The sequence below is a fragment of the Ictalurus punctatus genome, chromosome 26 (genome assembly GCF_001660625.3).
Source record: "Ictalurus punctatus breed USDA103 chromosome 26, Coco_2.0, whole genome shotgun sequence".
In the NCBI taxonomy this organism is placed as follows: domain Eukaryota; kingdom Metazoa; phylum Chordata; class Actinopteri; order Siluriformes; family Ictaluridae; genus Ictalurus; species Ictalurus punctatus.
In genome coordinates, this window is record NC_030441.2 from 5992501 (window position 1) to 6019272 (window position 26772).

At 39.3% G+C, this 26772-nt stretch overlaps 1 protein-coding gene across 5 annotated transcripts in view; it reads right to left on the reverse strand.

Annotated features, from left to right (window-relative positions):
* The window catches only part of runx1 (RUNX family transcription factor 1), a 41003-nt gene extending 15248 nt beyond the window's left edge, over window positions 1–25755 (reverse strand). For 2 of the 5 annotated variants that reach the window (XM_017458163.2, XM_017458160.2), the window contains exons 1-3: window positions 25399–25524; window positions 25126–25266; window positions 1138–1382 (exon numbers count right to left, since the gene is read on the reverse strand). In XM_017458163.2, coding sequence (XP_017313652.1) covers window positions 1138–1382; window positions 25126–25266; window positions 25399–25477 — 465 coding nt within the window. In that variant the 5' untranslated portion in view covers window positions 25478–25524. The other 3 variants (XM_017458162.3, XM_017458165.3, XM_017458161.3) reach the window with 3 other exon arrangements.
* Window positions 25756–26772: the final 1017 nt, after the last annotated feature.

The following is a 26772-nucleotide window of genomic DNA, read 5'->3' on the forward strand; positions in this document are numbered from 1 at the left end:
AATAATAATAATAATAATAATAATAAACTATTATTATTATTATTATTGTTATTATTATTATTATTATTATTATTAATAACAATAATAATTATTATTATTATTATTATTTATAATTTTTATTATTTATAATTTTTTAATAATAATAATAATAATAATTATTATTATTATTATTATTATTATTTCTTGTTCTTCTGTTTTTGTTGTTGCTCGGCAACATGATAAATATCTTTATACAGGAATTCACTTGTGAATATTCTTGTATCTTTTTTTGTATTTTATTATTATTCAGTTTCGGCTCTGAGCTTCCTCTCACACAATAATATTTTCTGTGCTCGGTAACTTCTCAGTTCACACACATACCCACACACACACACACACACACACACACACACACACACACACACACACACACACTGATGATTATGTCCAGCTGGACTTGAATAAACTCTGTATGAGTTAATTCAATACTGGGGGTTTTTTCTGTGCGTCTTTAGTCACCGAACAGAGATTTTTTTTTTTTTTTCCCTTCAGGAAATCACGAAGCTCTGATGCGGTGTGATGAAGGAATGTTAAATCCGCCTTCACCACCATCGGCCTTACAGCAAACAGCAGGGGCAGTGGAGCAATTAATTACAGGGGATTTCCTCCAAAATTGTTAAGCTAACTACAGCTTTGTTGTGTTTAAAATATCAACCAAAAGCTACCGCTCAATGAGAGGACATGATGTATAGGCTAATATACCTTTACAATTCAGATTTCATACAAAACACAGGCTACAGTTTTGCTTTGAAGATCTCTATCCTGGGATTCACTTATTAACAGAATACATTTATTTCTGAATTTTTTGGGTACATGATTAAATTTCCCCTGCAGTTAAATTTAAAAATATTGCAAATCTCAAATATGCATGTAAATGTAAATATTTAAAATATAGGCTTGAATGCACATGTATATAAGTTCTACTTATATCATGTCTAATTACTAATAACGAATACTAATCATATTTCATAAGCTACTTTATTTTTGTGCATAATGAGGAATCAATTTATGCTTAAAGTTGAATGTTCCTGTCCTGCATTAAGCAGGCTGGGTGGGGTTTTTTTTTTTTTATTTTTTATTTTTTTTGTGCTCGGTTACCTTGAAGGCGATGGGGAGAGTCTTGTTGCAGCGCCAGTGTGTGGGCAGCACCGAGCACAGGAAGTTGGGACTGTCGGTGCGCACGAGCTCTCCCGGGTGCTCGGAGAGGACCTCCATGCTGCGGTCACACATGCGCAATTTCCCGCCGCCGCCCTCGTGCCCACCCATCGCGGGTAGAGCCTCGCTCATCTTCCCCGTGCCCAGGCTGGAGGAGGGCGGCGTGAAGCGGCGGTGGGGGGCCTGGTCTGAAACACATCCACACGGACACGTTTTAGAGTCATCTGCATTCTGTCAAACTGCTAGCCGGTGATTTTAATGGATCTTTGGATCTGTCTCGCTGTCGGATTTGTCGGGCGTTTGAAATATAAATGGTTCCTAAAACAAGCCTAACTTTAATAGGAACCATCAGCAGTTTCTATTACAAAAAAAAAGTCATTAGTGGGAGTTTTCAGACGTTGGCGGCTGGACGAAAAAAAACAACCTCTCTCTCTCTCTCTCTCTCTCTCTCTCTCTCTCTCTCTCTCTATATATATATATATATATATATATATATATATATATATATATATATATATATATATGGTAATTCAACACTACGTAGTTTCTGCAGAAAATGTTCAAAAATAAGGTGAAAAAAGAGTTTTAAGTTCTCGTGAGTACTTGTGTGGAGTTTACCCCGGGTGACATCCTTCAGGACGGCGCGTGCCAGAATCGCCTCTGAGGCGCATGAAAGCATTGAACCCGCGGCGCTGCTCCTGACAGTGAGAACGGCCTCCTGTCACTCAGCCAACCACAATCGATGCCACATGAGTGCGGTTAAGAGGTTTTAGCTGCTGCGCTCAGCTTACTACTGCTGTGTTCTCTCCAAAATTACGCGGCCAGTATAAACGCTTCACCAGTCCACCACACCACTGGAGCAGCATACAGACAGGGATAAAAGCGCGCGCGTGTGTGTGTGTGTGTGTGTGTGTGTGAGAGAGAGAGAGAGAGAGAGAGAGTGAGAGAGAGGTGCGCCTGCACTTTTGGTAACTTTCATTTCGGCGCAAGACAGACCACAGACCCTTGCAGCAGCACGTTTACATAAGCAAACGAGTAGTTATGGGCTCGGCAGTTAAATGAGGAAACGGTCACGGCACAAGGCAACAGTCGGGTTAAGTCAACCAGAGGAAACATCCCATGGAAACTACAATGTGTGCCACAAAACGCAAATGAAACATGCCATACCGTATTTGGCGTCCCAAAGGAAAACCATTGGTATCCTGTTGGAGGTTTTAGTTTTGAACTGCGTGTAAAGCCGAGTCTCCAGAAAGTGATCTCAGCTGATGGGGATTAGTCTGTTGGTAGTTTTGACAGCGCGCGCGTCCGGAGGTGTCCGTGCGTCTTACGGCGATCAGGAAAGTGCAATTGGAGAGCACTTATTGTTTTTGTTTGTTTGTTTTTTAAAATCTCCGATTAATTCTAACATTTGCACTCACGAGCTTGTCCCCACATCGTCATTAAAGTGAGTTCACCGCAATCTGACTTGTCCTTGTCAAACTTTTAAGTTGCACCCTTTAAAGCGCCCGCGATGCTCCGGCGCACGTCCTGCGTCAAATCTTCCGTTTGAAAACACTTGAAAGTACTGTTTTTTTGTTTTGTTTTTTTTGCGCGTCTGGATCTGGGTTGTTTTGTGCAGCGTGAGGACCGCGGTCGTGTTGATGATCTAAGGATGTGTCGCCCCTGTAAGGTCGCAAACCGACCGCTGATGTCGTATGAATGAATCTCCAGGCGAGGGGCTGGCTTTTACTGGAGCTGGGCAGTACAGGAATGCAGCCCGGCACAGCTAATTTGCATGCTGGAGTCTGTGAGTTAATACCATTGGTCAGAGGCAATTACTTCGAGTAGGCTCGGCCAATCAGGAAAACGTCCGAAGAGCGCGAGGACGTCTGATTTGTGACAGCCAGAACAGTCAATGGAATTCCTTGGCCCGGCGCGCGCGCGTTGTCAAGTTTGGTATTTTTTTTAGTTAGTCCCAACAAACCCCGGGCTTTCCTCCTTTTTATCACATTTATGAATAATTGTATTGAAGAGCTGTCAACAAGGCTATTTGTCCAGTGATTCAGGCAGATAAACATGTTAAAGTAGTGTAGTCAACCCAGTTATCGCATTCCAGAGCACTTCCAACAGATATTGTTTAAAGTGTGGCGAGACTTAACATTTCTAACTGTCTTACAGGAGCTCTGACTAATCCCTGACCAGGCAGCCAAAAGGGGGCAGCAAACGACCTCATAGCACTGAGAAGACGCCTATTATAGCGCTTTTCTCATCACGTACAGTAGACCGTCACTGAGCCTTCTGTCCATTTGTGTTCCCTGATGGAATCGGTGTGTTTACGCAGGGTTGATGTCTTAAACGTCTTCAAGACGCGCGTGCCAACATGCCCACCAGGATAGAAGTTAGGGTCCAGTATTCTTTTTACTTCTACACTGCTGAATCTGCCCATTGCGTTGTTTTCCAGCTGTTATGTTGACACGTTACAGTGAGGTGAGAGAAGAGCAGTCACTTTACATCAGGAAGAAAACGTGACGCACTGTTGCATTTTTTATCTCCATACCTCTAGCTACAGACTCTTAAGACCTTGTCTGGCCACTAAAGCAGCTAACTGGCAGTTCTCTTAACTCTTGTAGACATGCATCCCAAGAAGGCTATTTGTCTGACTCAGAAGACAACGTTTTTGTATTGTTTTTGTGTTTTCTTTTGACGACAGCACAGTGAAACTGGCAATTAGTGTCATTATTGAATATTACTTAACATATAAATCATGAGTCATTATACTCTATCAGATTAGGTTGTGTTTTTTTTTTTTTTTATTTTCAATCTTTCCCATATGGGTTTGATTTAGACTATTAATACTCCATGGCAGAACTGTATGAAAGATTTTTTTTCCATCCTTCCAAATATTTCATTTAGTGTCATGTAGTTAAATGAGAATATTGTACTTAGCTATTTTGTTTTGCGCTTAGGTTAGACTATATGAGAATGAAACTGAGGCAGATTGTAAATGAGACAGTACATCAGCAATTTATGGTATGTAAGGAGTAAAAAATATTTCTGAAATGCGTAAAAATAAATAATTGCAGTATTTTTATTTTTATTTTTGTAATCAGAGAAAAAAGTAACACAGCCCTCATTTTCTATTTCTGCTCCAAAATAAAAACAGGGCCATGTCGTATTGAACTATTTTGGGAAATTGCTACACTTTATTATTTATAGCCTACAGCACTGTGTGCATTTGTGTAGATTTGAGGAAATCCCTGAATTTCAATCCTGCTTTTTAAAACTAAATGAGAAAATCACATTGATGGCGCAATGCATTGAAAGTCACACTGTATAAAAACAACAACAACAACAAAAAGCATTGCACACCTGTCTACAGTCATAGAATATTTTAAACAGATTGTAAATAGAAATAACGACAGTAGCAACATCCATAAGATAGAAAATAAGTAGAATTTTTTTTTTTTAAGAATAAAGAAGAGTACAGAAAACAAAATCAGGTTAAGGCAAATGAATGTTCTTATTAACAGCTGACTAAAATAAATGTTCATTCCTATGAGACACGCATTGGTCTAATTCTCAAAGTAATATCACGGTTTTAATGTAATGAGAAATAAACTGCACAAGCCAGTGATTAAACTTAACAAAACTGAAATCTAACAATCTGCACTGTTTGTTCAAGAGCTCTAAGACACTACTGTATGTCCGTCTTCAGCTTCGGGTTGGTGTCATTTGATAACTTTTAAGCCTAGAGATCAATAGAGCTTGTCAGCTATAAAATGTATTGACCAGCGTCAAAAGGTTACATGCTCGCCAGTGTTTCAACGATCCGTTTCAACAGCTTAACTACATAAAATAACATTTTCATACCCTAAAAACACAACAATCTTTCAGAGAGGCAAAGCAACAACAACAAAAAAGCAAGAATACCGAAGGCTTTCCTTCAGTGTAATTATATTCTACTCATTGAGCAGAATTAATTGAGTAGGACATAATTACATTGAAGGGGGGAAAAAGAACTAAATTGAGGAAACGAGTGCGACAAAGAAAGCCCACGAAAACACAAAAGACTGGAAAACAAGACATTTCTCCCATTACCAAAGAGCCTGTTGGTGTTTCGACTCTTCCTCATGAGGTACATGGTCCAAGATAGAGGTCCAGAGGGACTGAAGTAGTTCATATCTGGTTAAGGAAAGTTTCTCCAAAAAAATATTCTGGAGTATTCCTTTCATCTCTTTCCTTATATACTCATTCCTCCTTATATACACACTACCCTCCAACATAGTTTAAAAAAAAAAAAAAATTGAAGAAAGGACAAGGAAAGGCTGAAGAAGGATATGGCAGGATGCAGTCATAACTAATATATTCCCTCACTAACCCTGGCCACAGGAGACAAGGCAGGCTTTTTGCCTTGGGGCACTTCAAACCTGCTAATTTCATTTAGCAACTGAAATGATTTTTTACTTTTTTTTGTGTGTCCTCACGCCATGATTGTGATGGCTGAGAAATAAGGGCAGCATGAAGTTTGCATGAGGATACAAGGCACGAGGAAAAGACAAAATTTAATGTCTGTTTAAACTGTTTTTAAGAGTGTGGCTTTCTGACTACTTTATACTTACCATGTATAGGATATAGTTTCCCATCAGCCTCACCTCTCCAGCCATGCAATCATTTGAATCAAATGAACATTTTATTTATTCAGTGTTTGTAGAACATGAGGAAATTGATGATCTATTATTATTGTAGGTCTATAGGTGGTCTATAGGATGATAAATGAATGAATGCAGAGTTCACTTGAGGGATGATCCATGGCCATGTGAATAAACTTCCTTTAGAGTCAGTGGCCACACAGGAATGCCACAGATATTTGCCAAACAACAGCTATTCCATGACAAAAACATCAATAAAGCTTATCTCACTGACTCCACAACAATAGTTCTGGAGAGAAGCCAACCTTACTGTAGTTGTCAAGCTGGGAGAATGCTGGTTGGTCACAAAGCAGCACGGTGGCATTGTGGGACATATCAGAAAAAACGACATTGCTACTGTTAATACAGTTATTGTGCCACACAAAATGGCTTGCACATGCACTGATTTTGCCCCAGATGAAGATGTCATCTTCTAAACTGGCCAGAGGCAGTCTGTCCCCTCTAGGCCCCCAGAGACAGGAGACCCTGAGGCCAAGAGTGATGGGCACACAGGATCAATAATGCCCCTTGAGCTTCCTGGGGCTTAGGCAATCAATGCTGCCCGAACCTGTAGGCATACAGATTTTATACCTTTTGTCAGAGTCAAATACTCAGTATCTCATATTCATTTTCTCATAGAGAAGGGTATCAGTAGTTACAGTAAGTATCAGAATAGCTTCCGAAGCCATGCATTTTTGATGCCAGGAAAGGACCTTTGCTTTATTGCCACCAATGACCTTTTGTTTATCCATATTATACCCAGTGGCCCTCCTTCCTCCCATCTTCATCCTCTCTTTTCTTCTTTTCCCTCCTGTTTCTCTTATTTCCCTTCACTCTGTGAGCCTTTTAGTTAAGAGAGGGGGAGGAGAAATAACTCAGCTTCTGTCCTCTTCAATAATTAATGCAGCTGTATTGTGTGGATGCCGTTAACTGCTACTTAAAAGTAATTAATTGATTTTCTGACATATCAGTTAGCAGCTCTGTGAAGTGACAGAGCAAAATACTCTGCCCTGTTCTCTCAGGCTGGCTAACAGATACACACAGCACGACACTGGGTCACTATCACTACATAGAGAGTGTATCACTGCTTGTGCTTGTGTGTGAGTGTGCACGTGTACGTTGCCTCTATGCCAGCAGTCCATACAGACACACACTCTATCCAACTTTACTCACATTAATACATTCCTGATGATAATCTACTGTGGTCGCTGTTTTTAATACACTAATGGTGTACATCATTGTTAGGCAATAAAGGGCCTTGAAGAAAAACTCAACTGCAGACAAACAATTAAGAATATCTCAGACAATCATAAATAAATACTCCACAGCTGGCTGAAGCTTAACTTTAAGATAAAAGCACTATCAGCAGCCACAGTGTGAGTAATGAAAGGGCTGCTAAGGCTACTGGCCTGTCCCTTAACACAGCAGTGTAATGGTTCCAATGTGAATTTCAACTTGTTCACATCACACCTCCACAACTCCCTATGGATTCTAAGAGCAGATTAACACTTTATATTATGGTTTATATTCAAACCATTATTTCATGTACACACACACACACACACACACACACACACACACACACACACACACACACACACACACACACACACACACACACAGAGCCATAACATTAAAACCACCTGCCTAATTTCGTGTAGGTCCCCCATGTGCCTGCAAAACAGCTCTGACTCATCGACGCGTAGGCCCCCTTCACATGGACTCCACAAGACCTCTGAAGGTGCGCTGTGGTATCTGGCACCAAGAAGTTAGCAGCAGATACTTTAAGTCCTGTAAATTGCGAGGTGGTTCCTCCATGGATCGAACTTGTTTGTCCAGCACATCCCACAGATGCTTCATCGGATTGAAATCTGGGGAATTTGGAGGCCGAGTCAGCACCCTAAACTCTGTCATGATTCTCAAACCATTCCTGAACAATTTTTGCAGTGTGTCAGGGCGCATTATCCTGCTCAAAAAGGCTACTGCCATTAGGGAGTACTGTTGTCATGAAGGGGTGTACTTGGAATGCAACATTGTTTAGGTAGCCAGCAGAACATTGCCGAGAGCATTACACTGCCTCAGCTGGCTTACCTTCTGCTTATAGCACATCCTGGTGCCATCTCTCGCCCAGGTAAGCAACACACATGCACCCGGCCATCCACATGATGTAAATGAAAACATGATTCATCAGACCAGGCCACATTCTTCCAATGCTCCATGGTCCAGTTCTGATGCTCACATGCCCATTGCGCTTTTGGCAGTGGACAGGGGTCAGCATGGGTGCTCTGACTGATATTCAGCTACAAAGTAACACTGTGTGTTCTGACACCTTTCTGTCATAGCCAACATTAACTTTTTCGACAATGTATGCTACAGATGACTTCCTGTTTCACAGGGGTATAAATATGAGGTGACACATAGGCCGAATTTTCATTCATAACAATGAGTAAGGCCAAGGAATATAGCTGTGATGTGCGGCAAAAGGTTGTTGAGCTTCACAAAATGGGAAGTGTCTATAAGAAAATAGCACCAGTCAAGTTCCAGTCAACAGGAAATGTTATGAATCGACCTGGAATTCAATGTGTGTCTATATTGTCTCAATACACTGTGAAGAGGATGGTTTGAGTAGCCAAAAAATCTTCAAGGATCACAGCTGGAGAATTGCAGAAGTTAGTTGTGTCTTGGGGTCAGAAAGTCTCCAAAACTACAATACGAAATCACCTATATCACAACAAGTTGTTTGGAAAGGTTTCAAGAAAAAAGCCTCTACTCTCATCTAAAAACAAACTCGAGCGTCTTCAGTTTGCCAGATACTACTGGAACTTCAAATGGGATCGGGTTCTATGGTCAGATGAAACCAAAATAGAGCTTTTTGGCAATAAACACCAGAGGTGGTTTTGGTGCACACAGAGAGGTAGCCGTATGGAACAGTACCTCATGCCCACGGTTAAATATGGTGGAGGCTCTTTAATGTTTTGGGACTGTTTTTCTACCAGAGGACCTGGACATTTTGTTAGGATACATGGCATCATGGACTCTATCAAATATCAACAGATATTAAATGAAATGAAATTAAATGAAAACCTGACTGCCTCTGCCAGAAAGCTTAAAACGGGCCATGGTTGGATCTTCCAGCAGGACAATGATCCAAAACATACATCACAATCAACAAAAAAATTGTTTACTGACCACAAAATCTAGGTCCTGCCATGTCCATCGCAGTCCCCTGACCTGAACCCCATAGAAAATATGTGTGGTGAACTGAAGAGGAGATTCCACCAGCATGGAAATGTGAAGGATCTGAAGAAATTCTGTATGGAGGAATGGTCTCAGATCCCTTGCTATGTATTCTCCAACCTCATCAGGCGTTATAGGAGAAGACTCAGAGCTTTTATCTTGGTAAAGGGAGGTAGCACAAAGTATTGACTAAAAGGGTGCCAATAATTGTTGCACACCTATTTTAAACTAAGAATTTTTTCATAAACCTGTGTTGTGTTTGCTATCCATGTGAGCAGAGCATTTTTTGTGAATTTTTTTGAACAAAAGATCAAAAGGTTAAACAATAAAGACAATTTTTCACAGCCTTCTTTGCTCATATTTACCACAGATGAAAATATTAGTGGAGGACAATGTATATACTGTATATATAAGATATATAGTCATTTACAGTATAAAAGAGTTTTTCCACAATTAATCCTTCCATGCAGTGCAGGGAATACAACATTTCCTAACCATTAATAATATTCCTACAAGATTCAGAGAGCAGAGGACAACTGAACTATAAAGATGCACCAGTTACTAAATTATACCGCTGTAAATGCTAGATCTCAGAAAGTCTTTCATACTGGTTCAGAAAAGATGTGGCATGGACCATTAAAAATTAATGTGCATTGTGTTAGTTTCATGGAATGAACAGATACTGTATTTTCTAGACTGTCAATACTTTGGTATACTACACTCTTATATATATATATATATATATATATATATATATATATATATATATATATATATATATATATATATATATATATATATATATATATATATATATATATATAATAAAAAAAGATTAAATGTAGCTCCCTAATGGGTTCTTTGGTTTGTTCCTCTGGGAAACTCTTAAAGTTGCCTGATGTAATTACAACCCTACAACAGTGGGTTTCCCTAACTGAGAGAGTGCCAAGAAGAACTCTTTAGGAAGTGAAGAACCCTCTCTATCCAAGATTGTGGAGAAATCTGGGGTGACTGGGGTGTTGTGGAGCTCTAAGTCAGCATCATGCGTAGGAGGTAACAGACCCACTGGAAATGTGCCTCGGGCACCATTTAGTGAAATGTTGAATTGATGAACAGATGAGCAGACTCAGTGAAGCAGAAGTGCACACACACACACACACACACACACACACACACACACACACACACACAGTTACAAATATTTGTAATAGGTGAAAGCGTACATAGTGATGCATACAAAACATTCTCTCTTTAAATGTATAAATTAAAGATACTTTGTGTTTCTTCATGGCTTAAATGGTTGACTTTGATGGGTCATAAATAATTTTATGTATCATAAAGCAATACAGACAAAGCACAAGTAATTTCATTTCCTCTGTACAATTGCCATAAGTAAGGGCTTCCAGTAATTCTTTGGAATACAAAGATTTCTCGTAAAAAATATTTTTAAGTAATACGCTTTGGTTACTTGAATACCTTCTGTAAATATGAATGTTGTTTTTATGCATTCACATCAAAGACACTTTGGGAAACTTGTGTGTTTAACTCATATGGAAACAAGGTTCCTTTTTACAATCTGATATAACTGAATTTATTTCCAGTGCAGCATATTTTATCTATGCAACAATTATATGCATACATTTAGTTTGGGGTATTGATGCGCTTTTCCTTTTTTCCTATATCTGTTTTTAGTATTCTATTTAATAGTACATTAGTGGTTACATTTAGCATATTTGAAATACTGTGAAAATATGCAACAAACAGGAAAAGGGGTAAAATATGTGAACTTACAAAGTGTAGCAGTCAAAGCCATTCACAGGATGCTGCTCTGCAGCAGAAATGGGAGGATAAGAGAGATATCTGAGGCATCCAAACAACAAAAGGTGTGTTTTTCACAGTAAGATATTTCACTGTTTGAGTGTAATTGGTGATTATATAAAAACTATTGTTGGCTGGCCAGCTGAGTGAGATGCTATATTTGCAAGGAAATGCCATTGCTTCTGAAAGTTTGTGATGTGTCCTGATGATGTGGACAGGGTGATCATGGATTTTAGCAAAAACTGTGGAAATGTCTAAAATACAGAAGGCATGATTGAGTAAAATGGTTGGGAGTACCCCATGAACACTGTTAAACAGTCTTTACATGGTGCAGTGTGGACACAGCAGTGATACTGGCAATAAATCAAATACTGACATATATGAAATAATGTTTTGTCTGTTGGAAAAGACATTTTCTACACATTTACTACATTTCAGTAGTTGGAGAAAGTGGGAAATAAAAAGCACGCTCATGCCATTGACACAACATTACAAGGTGACTATGGACCCTGCAGTAGCAACAAAAAGAGTAGCTTTGTTTGGAGTCTTGGCTCTACTGTGCTGGTGGTTAAATATGGATCAGTTGTGGTTAGATATGAGCAAATGAATTCTGATACACTAACTCAGAACTTAGATCCCTGTTGATGGAACCTTATTTATTTATTTACTTATTGTTTGATTGTTTGATTGATTGTCCTTTCCCCCTTTGCTCTATGTTGTGTTGCTCTTATTTTTGTATGCATGTATAGATTTTTGTACCACTGCACCCTGGATGGGTTGGAGGGGTAAGGGGTAATTATTCGGTGCTAAAACAATTACTAACAAAAAAAAGAACTCAGACCTCTAACATACAACAAAACACAGATGCTTCTGTCAGATCCTAAGCATCAAGACTGGAGTCCAGGATTTCATGGGAAAAGAAAGTTCATTAAAGGCGGGGCTCATTAGATTCTGCTGTGATTGTCCTCAGTAAACTAAACATCCATTTTCCTGTATGGTGACAAAGGATTTACAAGGAGTTATGGGCCTAAATATTAAAATCAAAACAGGAATCATGCTAACCCTCTTGCTTGTACATGCTTCATTCTCTATGTTTCTTATACATTTGGTGGCAAGCAATAGGTCTACCGCTATTCTGGAAGGCTGGAAATCTAGGACACTACATGTGATACAGTCAATTGGCTGTTTCCCCTACAGGAACAAAAAGAAAATGTTCAATAAAAACTATGCAGCAAAAAATCAATTAATGACTAAGAAAGGCCTGGGCTTGAGCACATACAGTGGTGCTTGAAAGTTTGTGAACCCTTTAGAATGTTCTATTTATCTGCATAAATATGAACTAAAACATCCGAAGTGTAAAAGTAGACAAAGAGAATCCAATTAAACAAATGAGACAAAATTATTATACTTGGTCATTTATTTATTGATCAAGATGATCCGATATTACATATCTGTGAGTGGCAAAAGTATGTGAATCTCTAGCATTAGCAGTTAATTGGAAGGTAAAATTAGAGTGAAGTCAAGTCAAATTTATTTATAAAGCACATTTAAAGATAACAGCACTTGACTCAAAGTGCTGTACAAGACATTAAAATTCATGAGGTTAAATAACATTATAAGGCAAAGAATAAAAATATGTTTTAACAGAAGATTTAAAAATAGCTAAATATGGAGAGGACCACATGTGAAGAGGGAAACTGTTCCAAAGTTTGGGACCAACTACAGAAAAGGCTCGATCACCCTTTGTCTTAGTCTGACAACATCAGAGTCAGCTGTTTTCAGTCAATGGGATGACAACCAGGTGTGAGTGAGTGCCCTGTTTTATTTAAAGAACAGGGATCTATTAAAGTCTGATCTTCACAACACATGTTTGTGGAAGTGTATCATGGAATGAACAAAGGAGATTTCTGAGGACCTCAGAAAAAGAGTTGTCGATGCTCATCAGGCCAGAAAAGTTTACAAAACCATCTCTAAAGAGTTTGGACTCCACCAATCCTCAGTCAGACAGACTGTGTACAAATGGAGGAAATTCAAGACCATTGTTACCCTCTCCAGGTGTGGTCAACTAACAAAGATCACTCCAAGAGCAAGACCTGTAGTAGTCCATGAGGTCAGAAAGGAACCCAGGATAACTTCTAAGCAACTAAAGGCCTCATCACATTGGCTAATGTTAATGTTCATGAGTCCACCATCAGGAGAACACTGAACAACAATTGCAAGGCTGCAAGAAGAAAATCACTGCTCTCTAAAATGAACATTGCTGCGCATCTGCAGTTTGCTAAAGATCATTTGGACAAGTCAGACGGCTGTTGGAAAAATATTTTGTGGATGGATGAGACCAATATAGAATTTTTTGGTATGAATGAGAAGCGTTTTGTCTGGAGAAAAGAAAACACTGCATTCCAGCATATCCCATCTGTGAAATATGCTGGTGGTAGTGTCAGGGTTTGGGACTGTTTTGCTGCATTTAGACCAGGATGACTTGCCATCATTAATGGAACAATAAATTCTGAATCATACCAGCGAATTCTAAAGGAAAATGTCAGGGCATCTGTCCATAAACTGAATCTCAAGAGAAAGTAGGTCATGCAGCAAGACAATGAGCCTAAGCACACAAGTCATTCTACCAAAGAATGGTTAAAGAATAATAAAGCTAATGTTTTGGAATGGCCAAGTCAAAGTCCTGACCTTAATCCAGTAGAAATGTTGTGGAAGGACCTGAAGCAAGCAGTTCATGTCAGGAAACCCACCAACATCCCAGATTTGAAGCTGCTCTGTACTGAGGAACGGGCTAAAATTCCTCAAAGCCGATATGCAGGACTAATCAACAGTTACAGAAAATGCTTGGTTGCAGTTATTGCTGCACAAGGGGTTCACACCAGATACTGAAAGCAAAGGTTCACATACTTTTGCCACTCACAGATATGAAATATTGGATCATTTTCCTCAATAAATAAATGATCAAGTATAATATTTGTGTCTCATTTGTTTAATTGGGTTCTCTTTATCTACTTTTAGAACTTGTATGTTTAGAACTTGTATGTAGGTTCATCCATTTGCATGTTTATTTTGACATACTCACCTACCGTATTCTCAGACTATCATCCAATTGAGGCCTCTGTAAAAGAACCATACCAAAAAAAAACATTCTAGAAAATAGGTATGTTCACCCACAAGGCCACATGCAGAAATGTGTCATTAGATAAATAAATTAGCAGCCATTGAATGTAACGCTCACAAAGTAGGCCTGCTGGAAGAGGCAAAATGCATCTCAGACACCATTTATATCTCAACCTCATTAACCACACTGACGAAGTTATGTGGAGTTCCACTTGGGGACAGTTCCCTTTAGGTTTACTTCAGCCTCAATTTGTTCATTACTAAGGTCTGGAAGAGTTTCTGTGGTCACAAAAAGCCCTACCCATACTCAGCCCTGCACCTTCACAGTATTGACCATTATATTGCCGTTTCCTGTTGCGGTTTCACAGAAGAGGGGCAGTAATGGCAACGGAGAAAAGCATGATGGGAACTGCAACACTGCAGAGTTCTGGGATGTCCCCAACCATCACCATCACCACATCCCTCTACCGAAAGTAATAGAATAAAACTTACAACATGGGTTTGCACTGAAGTTTAGTTTTCTTTTCCTTATTATTTACTGGTCACTGAATATAAAGTGACCAATATACAGAGTTCAGGTGTTCTCATGTGCATATCCACAATATATTGCATATTTACAAATCAGGATGAGCATGGAGGATGAGCATCTTAAATCTTAAAACCAGTTTAGTTAAGCTACACTGGTGGATTTGGTGGAACCCATCATTGGGTTGCTGTATTGCAAAAATTACTAACAGCTTATGTTTCCCTGGCATGCTTGGAAATTATTCAAATACTTTCACAGGCTAATATTAAACTAATGTAAATGTTATTTCTCAATAATCATAAAGATAGGACCAACCATTTGCTTTCAGGTTTTTCACAACAGAGAAAAAGCAGAAGCCTAGACAAGACTGGTGGGTCTCATGAAGAGTGGTCCTGAGACAGAATAAAGGCCACCAATTTATAGTAGGCATTCCACTTATCAGATTCCCAGGACACAAGCTCCTATAAAAAATTGTGGCTAGTTCCTATTTCAAAGAATGGCTTTACAGACTGATTGAAGTTCTGGGGTCTACTGGTGTTGTCTGTAACACATCCCAGCAGCAATAGACCCTAGGACATTCATATTCAGTAACCACTTTATCCTGGTGAAGGTTTTCATGTATCTAGAGCTTGTGTTGGAAAAACTGAATACAAAACATACTGGATGGAAGTGTAGTCCATTAATAATAACTAGGAGTAATTTAGAGTAGCCAATCCATCCTGGAAACTGGAGTACCGGAAGACAACCACATGGACAGAAGAAGAACATGCAAAATTCCACATAGACAGTAATCTGAGCTCAGGCTTGGACTCAGGACCCTGGTGATGTGAGAAGACAAAACTACACCATGTAACAGGCCAGTAAGGGACATAGATGCACTGAGAAAGACTGCAGCAAACTACATTGTTGCCTCACTAAGAGCAACTTTCCATTTCCAAACATTAATTTTCCCAAAAAATTAAATGGTACAGATACAAATTAAGAACCGTGGTAAAGTCCTCCAAGATGTGTGAAGCAACCAACAAGCCAATATTATTTTAAAGATGATTTTCCTTGACTTTTGCATTCGCCTTGACACAAACAAGAACCGTTAGCATCCCTTTTCATCTAACTGGTTTCACCTGCTACACCTTCAATGGCAACTTGCTTGCACAGTTGATGAAGAGCATTTGTGTACCATGCTGAAAGTTGACCATTTCTACCTTATGATTAAAGTACTTTGCAGTTGTGCACAGGATTCTTTTTCATGTTGTATCTGTGCATGTTTTTAAATGTTAGTGCTAGTTCCCTTGCTGTAGTTGGGGAAATTACTGGCTCCGCTGAAAGTCTTTAGTAAGAATAAGAATACTTACTACGAACAGTCACTCCTAAGGTGATTAGATGTAACTTGCAACCACAGCAGCACCAGTCATTCAACAATCATTTGGGTCTATAAAACAGCAGACAAACCTTTGGATGTGAAGCGATTAGCGCATTTGGTTACAGTGAGAGAGGAACAAAGAGACTCCGATCTAGAGACACTGTGCAATCAATGGTAACACCTACCTTCCCTGTCCTGTTCTCTGTCTAACCAAGTCTATTCAAGCTGTATGAAACACAAATCAATATCTCCAGTCTGCCACGGGCTGGTCCATGCTTATGCTCCCAATACCATATCTTTCCCAGGCAACTGAGGCCAAGTGTTGTAGACTACGGAATATCAAATTAGCCACAACAAGTACAACATTTACACTCAATTAAGTATGTTATTGACCTAATCAAGCTTAGGCCTCACACCTAAGCTATAATGGAAATGTGGTGTGAAAATGCAGTCCTGAGAAAAAGCAAACTAGAATAAATACAAGAGCAAGTAAATGGACCAAATAAAGAGATCATGAAGAAGAGAAGAAAATAAAAGGAAATGAAAGAGCTTTAATAGGCATCCTCTCTCTGCACCATGAATGTCGTGTGGAGCAGTGAGCATTCAGATCAAACATAGCAGCTGCCCCTCTGATCACTGGCCAGACCTCCACATGGCTCAAGCTAGCCTGGGGGTGGAGGCAGAGACAGTAAAGGAGCACAAGACAGAGGAAGAGCAATGCAAGGCTGAGTGTCTCAACACTTTGTAAAAAAAAAAAATTAGCTCAGATTTTTTAAAGCAAGGCAAATATATATATATATATATATATATATATATATATATATATATATATATATATATATATATATATATATATATATATATATATATAAGAGGGCTATGAGAGAGTGAAGTGGAAAAGTGGTGAACTTTTTGGCATGGAGAATACTTGAATAAGTTTTTTGTTATTTTATTTTTTTTTTTTAATTCAATCTTTTTCAGAATGATAAAAAAATGTCTACATTGTGGTCTTTTTGAAGATATGATGAAATCTAGATTTCCACATGAAAATCTCCTAGGAAGAAAAACAGATTCCTGGCCATAAACTAATACCAAGCATAGAGGGAAACACATAATATAATGTCTAATTACTTGTAGACCTGTAAAAGTCAACTGTTAAGTTTTGTAGTACTTTCACTTTACTGTACCCCAGTGAAGTAACAAATGCTGTTACAGGGGACTCTTGAAGGAATTTTTCACTCCAGTACCTTTCCACTGACCTCTTGATTATACTTATTGAGGTGCAATTACTCTGGAACAGACTTGCTTATAATAACATGTAAAGAGAGATATCAGTTGTAAAAGAATGAAGAGGAAATCAGTGTTACTCTCGAGACCAGACAGCATGGTGTGTTTTCATGCCTGTGGTGTGTTTTCATGGTTATGGTGGAATCAGTCTCAGGGTGTGAAAATTCCCTCTGCTGCAAGTACTGTCTAACAACAATGACTGTTTTGTTCAGCAGATATGCAAATGTTAGACAATGACACAGCTAATGATAATGTCTGTGTGTTTGTCTGTGTGTACATAAATGCAGGTGATTGGATAAGACACAACAGAGCACCTGCAACAGAAGGTTCATATTTAGAAAGTTTAGAGTCTCTGAACTTTTTTATATACATTTATCAGGTCTGCTACAGTATTGTATTTGATTGATTGATTTATTTTTTTCAATTACTTGGTGTAGTTGGCACCACATCCAGACTGTGATCTACCAGTTGACAACCCCATTCTAGTTCTTAAGGCTGAACTCAAGAGTTCTGACTGTACAGAGGTGGAAATCAATCTGGACACTCTCTATAACTAAGCATAGCTGACTGTATTGCTGATTAAGCATAGTTTACACTTCTTTCTCCGTCCCCCTAATCTCATACCTAATACCACGCCCATGAACAGCAACGTCAGGCACCCAGGTGACTGTGCTGGAAACAGGTGGTGCTAACTGCATCTAGGAAATGGGCCAAGAGAAGCTGAATCATAGCGACATAATTGCTCCAGCAGACACAGGGCTTCAGTGCGGCCAGTGGAGCATTTACACAACACCACACACAGGCTATCCACTGCTCTTGTAACAGAGGAAGCATGAGTTACAGAAAGGGTATGCACGTGGAAGACAGTCAGTGTTAAGGAGGGAGAGATTCAGAAATGTCTCATTGCAGGGTGAGCGTGAGAGAGTGGTCTACTAACAAATCTAACTATAGATTAAATGACAGGCAGTATAAAAGAAAGGGAATGATAATGAAATAATATATGGAATAAATATAAATATATTTTATATATAAAATATATAAGTTTTGGAGTTTACTATATTACAGCTTCATGTCCACAGAAGCTCTGTAATATCAACATTTAAAATGTACGGCGTATTGTCTTTCTCTTCGTCACTCGATACTTAGGAGGAAGGAAGCCACAGATGTAAGGATACCGTTAGGAACTCTGCCTGTGCTTAACTGACAGGTTCCTTGTGACATCTCTCTCTCACACACATGCACGTGCACACACACACACACACACACACACACACACACACACACACACACACACACACACACACACACACACACCTATTTGACAAGTCACAAGGAAACACCCTTGTATTTAAACAAACCTACCAATTATTTTACAATACAAGGATTTAACAGCAGTGGTGTGATGTTTTTATTTTCTTTTATTTTTTTAAAGATGGAACACATGCAGCTAGCCAGATCATAGCACTCTAACGCCACTGGGCTATACTTATAATGATATACACGCAGTAGAACAATACATTTTAGTCATGTTAGTTTATATTAGGACTAATATACTCAAACCTACATCTTGAGTGTGTCGGTGTGTGACCCAGAGACTGGGATAGGCCCCAGATCCATCTTAACCCTGACAGGATAAAGCACTTACTGATGATGATGTTCAAATTAATCATCACTTATACAGTATGTAAAGAGGTCTGACCTTTGAACTATGTTATTAGTATTAGTAATTAAGCTAAGCCTGAGCCTAAATCCAACTAAATGTATTGTTTAGAGATGTTAGTTGTGAATAGTATCTGTGTGCACATGACGTGAGTATGACTCTTTATCTGTCTGTATGAGTTGGGTTTAGATCCTGGCCTGCATGTGTCTCTGTTTTTAGCAGCTTGTGGATGAATAAGCCTATGGTAAGGTTACTTTGCATATTGGTTAGGCACTGAGGCTAGTCACGTAGCCGCAGTCATTGCTATTTTACCACAGGCTAGCCACAGAGCGTGATACAGTAAAGAACTACAGACAACAGCTTCAGAGCAAACAATTCATTCAGCTAAAGTAATACATCAAATAGGCCACTAAAGCTCAACAATTTGTTGGCATCATATTCAATATTTACAAAAATATATGAATCAGCATGCATGTGTCACTTCCATATATCACACTTCTGTTCAAAAAGAAGCAATGATCCTGTGTAACATGCCTGTACCTTAAAACCTTTTTTTCCTGTGAAGGTCCTAAATAGAGTCCTAGTCCCCTTTTTAATTATCGGGACTTAAAGTGTGTTAAAGCACAAACTCAAAAATCCTGACTGACAGAAATACGGTTATTTTCAAGAAAACAACATCTTCCATGTAACCCGTACTTGCTGGCTGACAGGAAGCGGGACGGGGTGGGTGAAATGCAGTCCAAGTTCACAAACCCTTATCTGCACCAGCAAAAGCTTCTCTGTGGTTTTGCGCATTTGAGTTTGCAATGAGGAGCCCAACCCCTGCACTTTTATAACACCAAAGAAAGTGTGTGCTATACTGTCAACTGACGATAGGTGAAAATTCACATTCCTGAATAGTTATAGGATATAAATTTCTTTTGTGGATTTCATGAAGAACACTTTGCAGACTTTTTAATGTGTGTACCCTGTATTTGATTCTTGATCTGAGATTAAAATCGTTTTTTTTTTTTTTTTTTTTTTTTTAAACCCTGTAAAGATCAGACATTACTACACTAGTTATATGCTGGCTGCTTCAGTAAATTTCTCAGAGTCTGGAGTACGTAGAGAACGCTGTTGTAAAATGATATCACATCAGGCTCTCCATAACGTTCTGATGGAAGAAGCTACCAGATCAAGTTAGCTTTTCTAAGGGCACCAGCATATTTCCTTTTATACCAAAGCACTGTTAAAATCCTCCATTGAATTTCTTGCAAGAGTTGTTGATTTATTTTTCTATCTACAACACGATTCGGACAGTTTTTGTATGAATGCGCTTGTTCTAATATATAACTGTATGTTAATAATTGTACAGTAACAGCTAATTCACAGGGATTTGTAGAGCGGATGCTCTATGTAAACAGATTACAAAAGGCTCATAGTTATAGATAGGTGATGTTTTCTGTGAGGAGATGTTTATGTAGCATTTTGCGAAGGAGTCTCCAGAATCAGCACTTTAGGTTTAAGTTGTAAACTTTAAGTTTTCTGAAACATCTTCAGCAGTTTCACAGAAATATGACAAATGACATGTTTTTTCCTATTAACACAGAGAAAAAGAGAGGCTACCAATGGAACAATCAGTTATAGCTATTACAATATTTCCTGGAACTGTTCCACAACGTTAAATATACAATAACTATCTATTCATCCATTTTTTGTACCACTTATCCTACACACGGTCACAGAGAGCCTGGAGTCTATCCCAGGGGACTCTGGGCACAAGGTGGGGGACACCCTGGACAGGGTGCCAACTCATCGCAGGGCACAACTGCAGACACATATCCACACACTACGGAAAATTTAGAGATGCCAATCAGCCTACAGCACATGTCTTTGGACTGGGGGAGGAAGCCGGAGTACCTGAAGCACGGAGAAAACATGCAAACTTCATGCACATGGGGCAGAGGCGGGAATTGAACCCCCAACCTGTGATGTGCAAGGCAAACGTGCTAACCCCCCCCCCCCCCCCCCCCCACACACACACACACACAGTACCTATAAATAAATAAAAGGCTGACATCATCTTTAAATAAATTAAAATAGCTTATGGCTGTGGTGTAAGACAAATAAAACACTTCAGGACATGGGGTTATTGGAAAATAATCAACTTCGGGGTGGCATCACATCTCAGTGCTGTCAATAATTTTCATCTAACAGCATCTACAGTTCCAAGCCCCATTGTTTTTTATTCTTTACTTATAGCACGCAGGCCAATGATGAGTCAAAACTTGCGGCCAAATAACTAAATAGCTTAAGTGATATGAGATGGTGAGTCAGTTGATTTTTAATTTTCATTTTCTAAGTGCACGTCTTTTGAGTATAGGATAATTTATTTTGGGTCGAATGTTACACTACAGTACTCCTTCATAACAGTGGTGTCAACCAAGAGCCTCAATGCTACCGAGATGCATGCTTTCCTTTTACTGGCACCAAATTCACCTTATGAAGGCTTTGGTAATTAGTTCATACAATAATCTGCTGTAGTAAATGAGGCAGAATGCTTTATACAGATGTAAACCATAGTATAACTTGATAGGGGTGATATTTCTATTTCAGAGGCACCAATTAAAAATTCATCCTTGCAAGAGGATGCTGTGAACTTTAATATAAACAAGTCCAGTAGGTGACACATCTTTTCTTGACCACCTTAACTCATACCACTGTTCAGTTTCTAAGACCAATTTCCCGGCAGCTTTATCGCAGCTCTCCAAGACTTGTGCCCAGCAGTGGCGCCGCACACTACCTCCCTGTTCTGATGCTGTCCGACACTGGGACTCGATAGCGGCCTGTCTGCTGGACAACAGACTCAATTTCAGCAGTTCCTTGGTTCTGCAGTCACAGAGTCTCTGTAAAGGAAGTAGGCCAGCAGAGTCGAAAATCCATCCAGTCACAGTGATACAGTGGGTGCAGTCAGGAAAAGAAACCCAATAGATCCCCAGCCACTGACCAGCTCCATGGCTCCTACTGTCACTGGAGTCTGTTATGATGACATCAGCATTTATTGAAAAATTCCTTTGAAGTGAATGAAATATTAAAGATTCAGATGTCCCAGAAATGCCTCTGCCCAAGAAGTAGTGCTTGGAGCTGAGCATGTATTGTGCATCAGAATTATAGGGGGGTGGCTAACATTTACAGTATATGCATCACTGCATAATACAAATAATGTCATACGTTATATATAAATATGCTTAATGCAATGTTGGAAAGTAAGGTGTTAAATAAATTACTGCTCACACCATTCAGACCCCACTCTGGTAGTAAAAAGTAGCATGACTCTGACCATCATTCATGCACATAGTGCATAATTTACATTAGCTATCCAATTGATCAAGGTCAAATGGAAGAATTATAGGCTTGTTCGGTCACTTTTCGAATTTGTGGGGATCTGGCAGGGTGGCCAGTTTCCTTCTTAACCGCCTGTGGATGCAGATAAACAGAATCAGCAACGGGCAGGCATTCGGCTACTAGAATGTAGGCCCTTTGGCTCCATCCTCAAGCCTCGGACATGAAGTGTGGAGATGGCCATAAATCCCTCATAAAGGAGGCAGTGGTCCAAAGGAGTACAAAAGCCACCTTATATAGCCATCACCTTTAGTTAGACACCTGTAGATATATGGGCCAGTCACTACGGCTGGAGGTGCCAGAACGGATGTTGAGAGTTTGGGAGAAGGAAGCGGGTGATGATGAGTGACAGAATAAAAGAAAACGGGTTCACTGGGACTTTTTGTAAGTATTGTAGACAAAAACTACCAATAAGGGAACAAAAGGTGGGAGAATATAGCCTCCACATAATCTCTCGTGCTTCAAGTTTTGCAACTGTGCTGTGGTGCACAAAAGCTCTCCGAAATGCTTCCAGGATGGAACTGTAACTATTGCACTGATGTAGTTTATTATTGTATAATTTCATGTAATGATTCCAGTGATACTAGATTATTATAATTAAGATATGAAGTTGCTGAATGTGCCATTAAAGTGGTACTATCCTGAAATATTGCTTGTAGATTTGTGTGTGTATTTTTTTTTTTTCAAAGATCATTACCTTATGTGGGTCTATGTAGAGAACCAGCTTACCTTTTTAATGTTTGTGACATAAGTGTGATTCATATCATGGTGCAACAGTTTCAGGTGCATGTGTACTACATGTATAGATATGAGGCATGTGTGTGTGTGTGTGTGTGTGTGTGTGTGTGTGTGTGTGTGTGTGTGTGTGTGTGTGTGTTTATATGATATATTTCAGAACAAGAATGAAGGGATGAATCAAAGCTGCAGAATGATACAGATAGAATCCTCAAATGTGTGTATAGGCTTGCATGTGAGATGAATAGGGCATGAAAGAAGTATAATAGAGAGAACAGAGAAACCACAAAGACTGAGATCCACCAATCATGCTCTTATACATTTCCAGAGTAAATGCAGTCATGTACTGTGTGCATGTACTTTGTACACCAACATGTACAGTATAACCGGAAAATAATGACAAGTGATGCGTGCACAAATGCACCATGAAGAGGTAGCAGTCTGAGATCATGATCGTTCAAGCATCTCTGTTATGAGAAGATTTAAATAACAAGCACATGCATGCTCATGCACACTTTGCTCATGTAATGCAGTTTGTATGTCAAGGTTAGGCCAAAATATAAAACTCCTCAGTGTTATTTTTGAAAATATGAAGATCCTAAACATCAATTTAGCAAAAGCTGGGCTATAGACTTCTCAAATGATCATATTGTGATATGATTCCACCTAATAGTAGTAAATATCAGACATCTTCTCATAAAGAAACTGTGGAGAGAGTATGTGAGAAACAGAAAAGTTCCTCTAAGGCTGTTAGTTCTTGAGCGAGAGTCGGGTGCGACTGATAAACTTCCTGTGTTAACTGACAGCGCTTGCAAGACACACGAATGTGCATGCACCAAAGAGTCAGGAAACAAAAACAACACAGTAGATCTTTTCATGAACAGCACACAGACAAGTTGTCATCTTAAAACTTGACATACAGGGGTATTTGTCATCCAGAATGTGAAGCTGCATCAGAATATCACCAACATTGATCAAAATACATTTACACACGTACACACACACACACACACACACACACACACACACACACACACACACACACACACACACACACACACAACATCAAAGTTCAATCTTTAATCAAATCAATTACTAGCTTTGTCATTTAGATGGTTAAACAGAACATTTTGACAAATGTACAGCTAGAGATTTAAGGACTTTTCATTAGTGATTAAAACTTCTACTCCATTTCTCTTCATCTCTGTAGCAGTAGGCATGAGTGATATGTAACACAAGTCTGACTTGTGTTATTGCAGCACAAATTGAGATGCTGTCTACTGTATGCTGCATAGAGCTCTGTCTAGTTCATGAATTTCATGTGTGTGTATGTGTATATATATATATATATATATATATATATATATATATATATATATATATATATATATATATATATATATATATATATATGTATTATAGATGACAGCGCTAAACAAGTCTGTAATGGGAGTGGACAGCTATTGAATCTGCAGTTCAAGTCCTTTATCACACCGACTCTGACCCTTAACCCTCCTCTGATATCCACCAGCTAACTACATCAAACAAACAAACAAACTAACAAACAAATAAATAAATAAATCATGTCGACCAGTTGTTATTATATGAAAATATTGACATAAAATCTGCTAACTTGTTAATGGACACAGTGCAATCCAAATCTAAATGAAAGATTAATTAACTTCAATCATAACCAGTTCAGCTGAGCCGCAATGTCTAAGTACACAATAAAATTTCACACAAAATTGTATTGGTTTTGCATATGACATTTACCCTAGAAAGCACCTTAGAGTCCAAAAGCATGCATTTACAGACCGCTGTGCTGTTGATGGTGTAGTGAGGTTAACCAGTGAAGCACTCACTAACCCACAGCCCTGTGGTTTTCAGATCCAGCCAAGATATTTCAGTACTCTACTGACACAGCAAATCATCAATCGTGAAATGTCGCTTTACGTATGCTTCTCCATCTTGCGTGCATATTACTTTGCATAGTGTGCACTCGAGAAAGCCCAGGCAAAATGATCGACTTCTAATTTCCACTTGAGTTCCTCAACACTTTACCACAAAACAAAACAAAAATTCCAAAAGCCGCTGATGTACTCTAAAAGCTATTGACATAAAAGTAAAAGAATCGACTCACCCCTGGTAAAGCAAGACTGGTAGGCTGGAAAGGTCTCAAAGATGCTGTTTGAAGCCATGGTGAGGGGCTGCTTCTGGAAAACACCATCCAGTACTTCTAACTTGATCTGGTTCTTGAGTTTGACCGGCTCTGATCTTTGCCCTGCAAAGATCAATAATATAGCCATGGTGATGTTTTGAATCATATGCATGCTGAAAGCAGAAAAGGTCTAAATTCGACATTCTCCATTCTACACACTGCCCCAAATCTGAACAAAATCCCCAGCATACACACCCACACCCTCAGCAGCATGATTATCCAATGCTTTTCCAGTTGTGGTGTCAGGGCAGTTGTGTCCTTGGGTGTTGTGCATGGTTGAGAGACAGTGCAGATAGTGATCGGCGGTCAGACTGCGGTCGACTGATGCTTACCCTTGTGCAAAACAGAAGGAGCAGAAATGTGTCGCTGTGGTTTCTTTTTTTTTTCTTGCAGTAATCCGGGTGATTCACACTGACTTTAACACGTACACTCAGCAGCCTACTTGCCTCACTTTCTTCTGCTTCCCTCTCTCTATCTTTATCTCAATGTTCTCTGTGGCTCAAAGTACCGTGACTGGTCACAGTTTTGGTTTGTGGTTTTAGTGGCCCACAGAAAGCTTTACCCAACCCAGGCAACAAGTTTAACTCTTCCTTTCTATAAAAAAAACCCTAACCCTTTCTGCTTAAGTCCCATTGGACCATTATGGTCACATGTTCTACAGTGGAGGCAATTTCATTCTGCCTTTTTTTCCCTTTTGTATAATCAGGTGTTGTGGCATAGTCTGTTAGCCCTCATACTGTGCACCTTTACCTGACAAGTGAAAATGGATGTATTTTTGTGCAATATGTAACAACACAAAAAAAGCTAGCACAAGTATAAAAACAATGACAGTGTATCAAAGTTCTTGAGAATGTGTATGTATGCGAATGAGACAGTATTGGAGCGGCAAGTTGCTGTATAACCAGTCTACCCATGCAAATCCCTCGCCAGGAGAGCACACAATTAGTTCTCTGTCTGTACCATCGTTTGACAGCTTCAGCTTGTCCGAATTTACATGTCATCTTTCCATATCGCTTTCATATCAACTTATTTTGCAAGCAAAGTGTGTGTGTTTACTTATTTACACACTCGAAATATGTCCACATGATTGTTTGTGCAAAATTTTATACCTGTTGCTGATGATATGCTTATTCCACAATCTACACTGAAATGCAAGGGTGTTTATTATATCTCACAGGCAACTAAAATGTGTCTGAGTAAGCTTGCACAGGAGCACTGTCTGTCAAAGGGCAGATGAAGTCATTACGAACGTCTAATTTTGTTCAAAGAACACCATATTCAGCAAGGCCTCTGGCAAACCCTCAACCCCTATTATATCACACTCAGACACCTGCGTCCACTCCCAGTCTCTACGCCCCCACTTGTAACGTACCCTCGCACACCTCCACCTCCACCACGCCCCCAGCACATGCCAAACACACCCACACCTGTGCTCACTTTTCCAAGCAACAATTTAGGCATTGGGGTCAAGTATGGTGGGGCGGAGTGTGGCAGTTCGCAATAGCGTGTGCGGCCAGCTGCTGCTCCTCCCTCTCAGGTTTCCAACTTGGACTCGGATACACTTTGGGA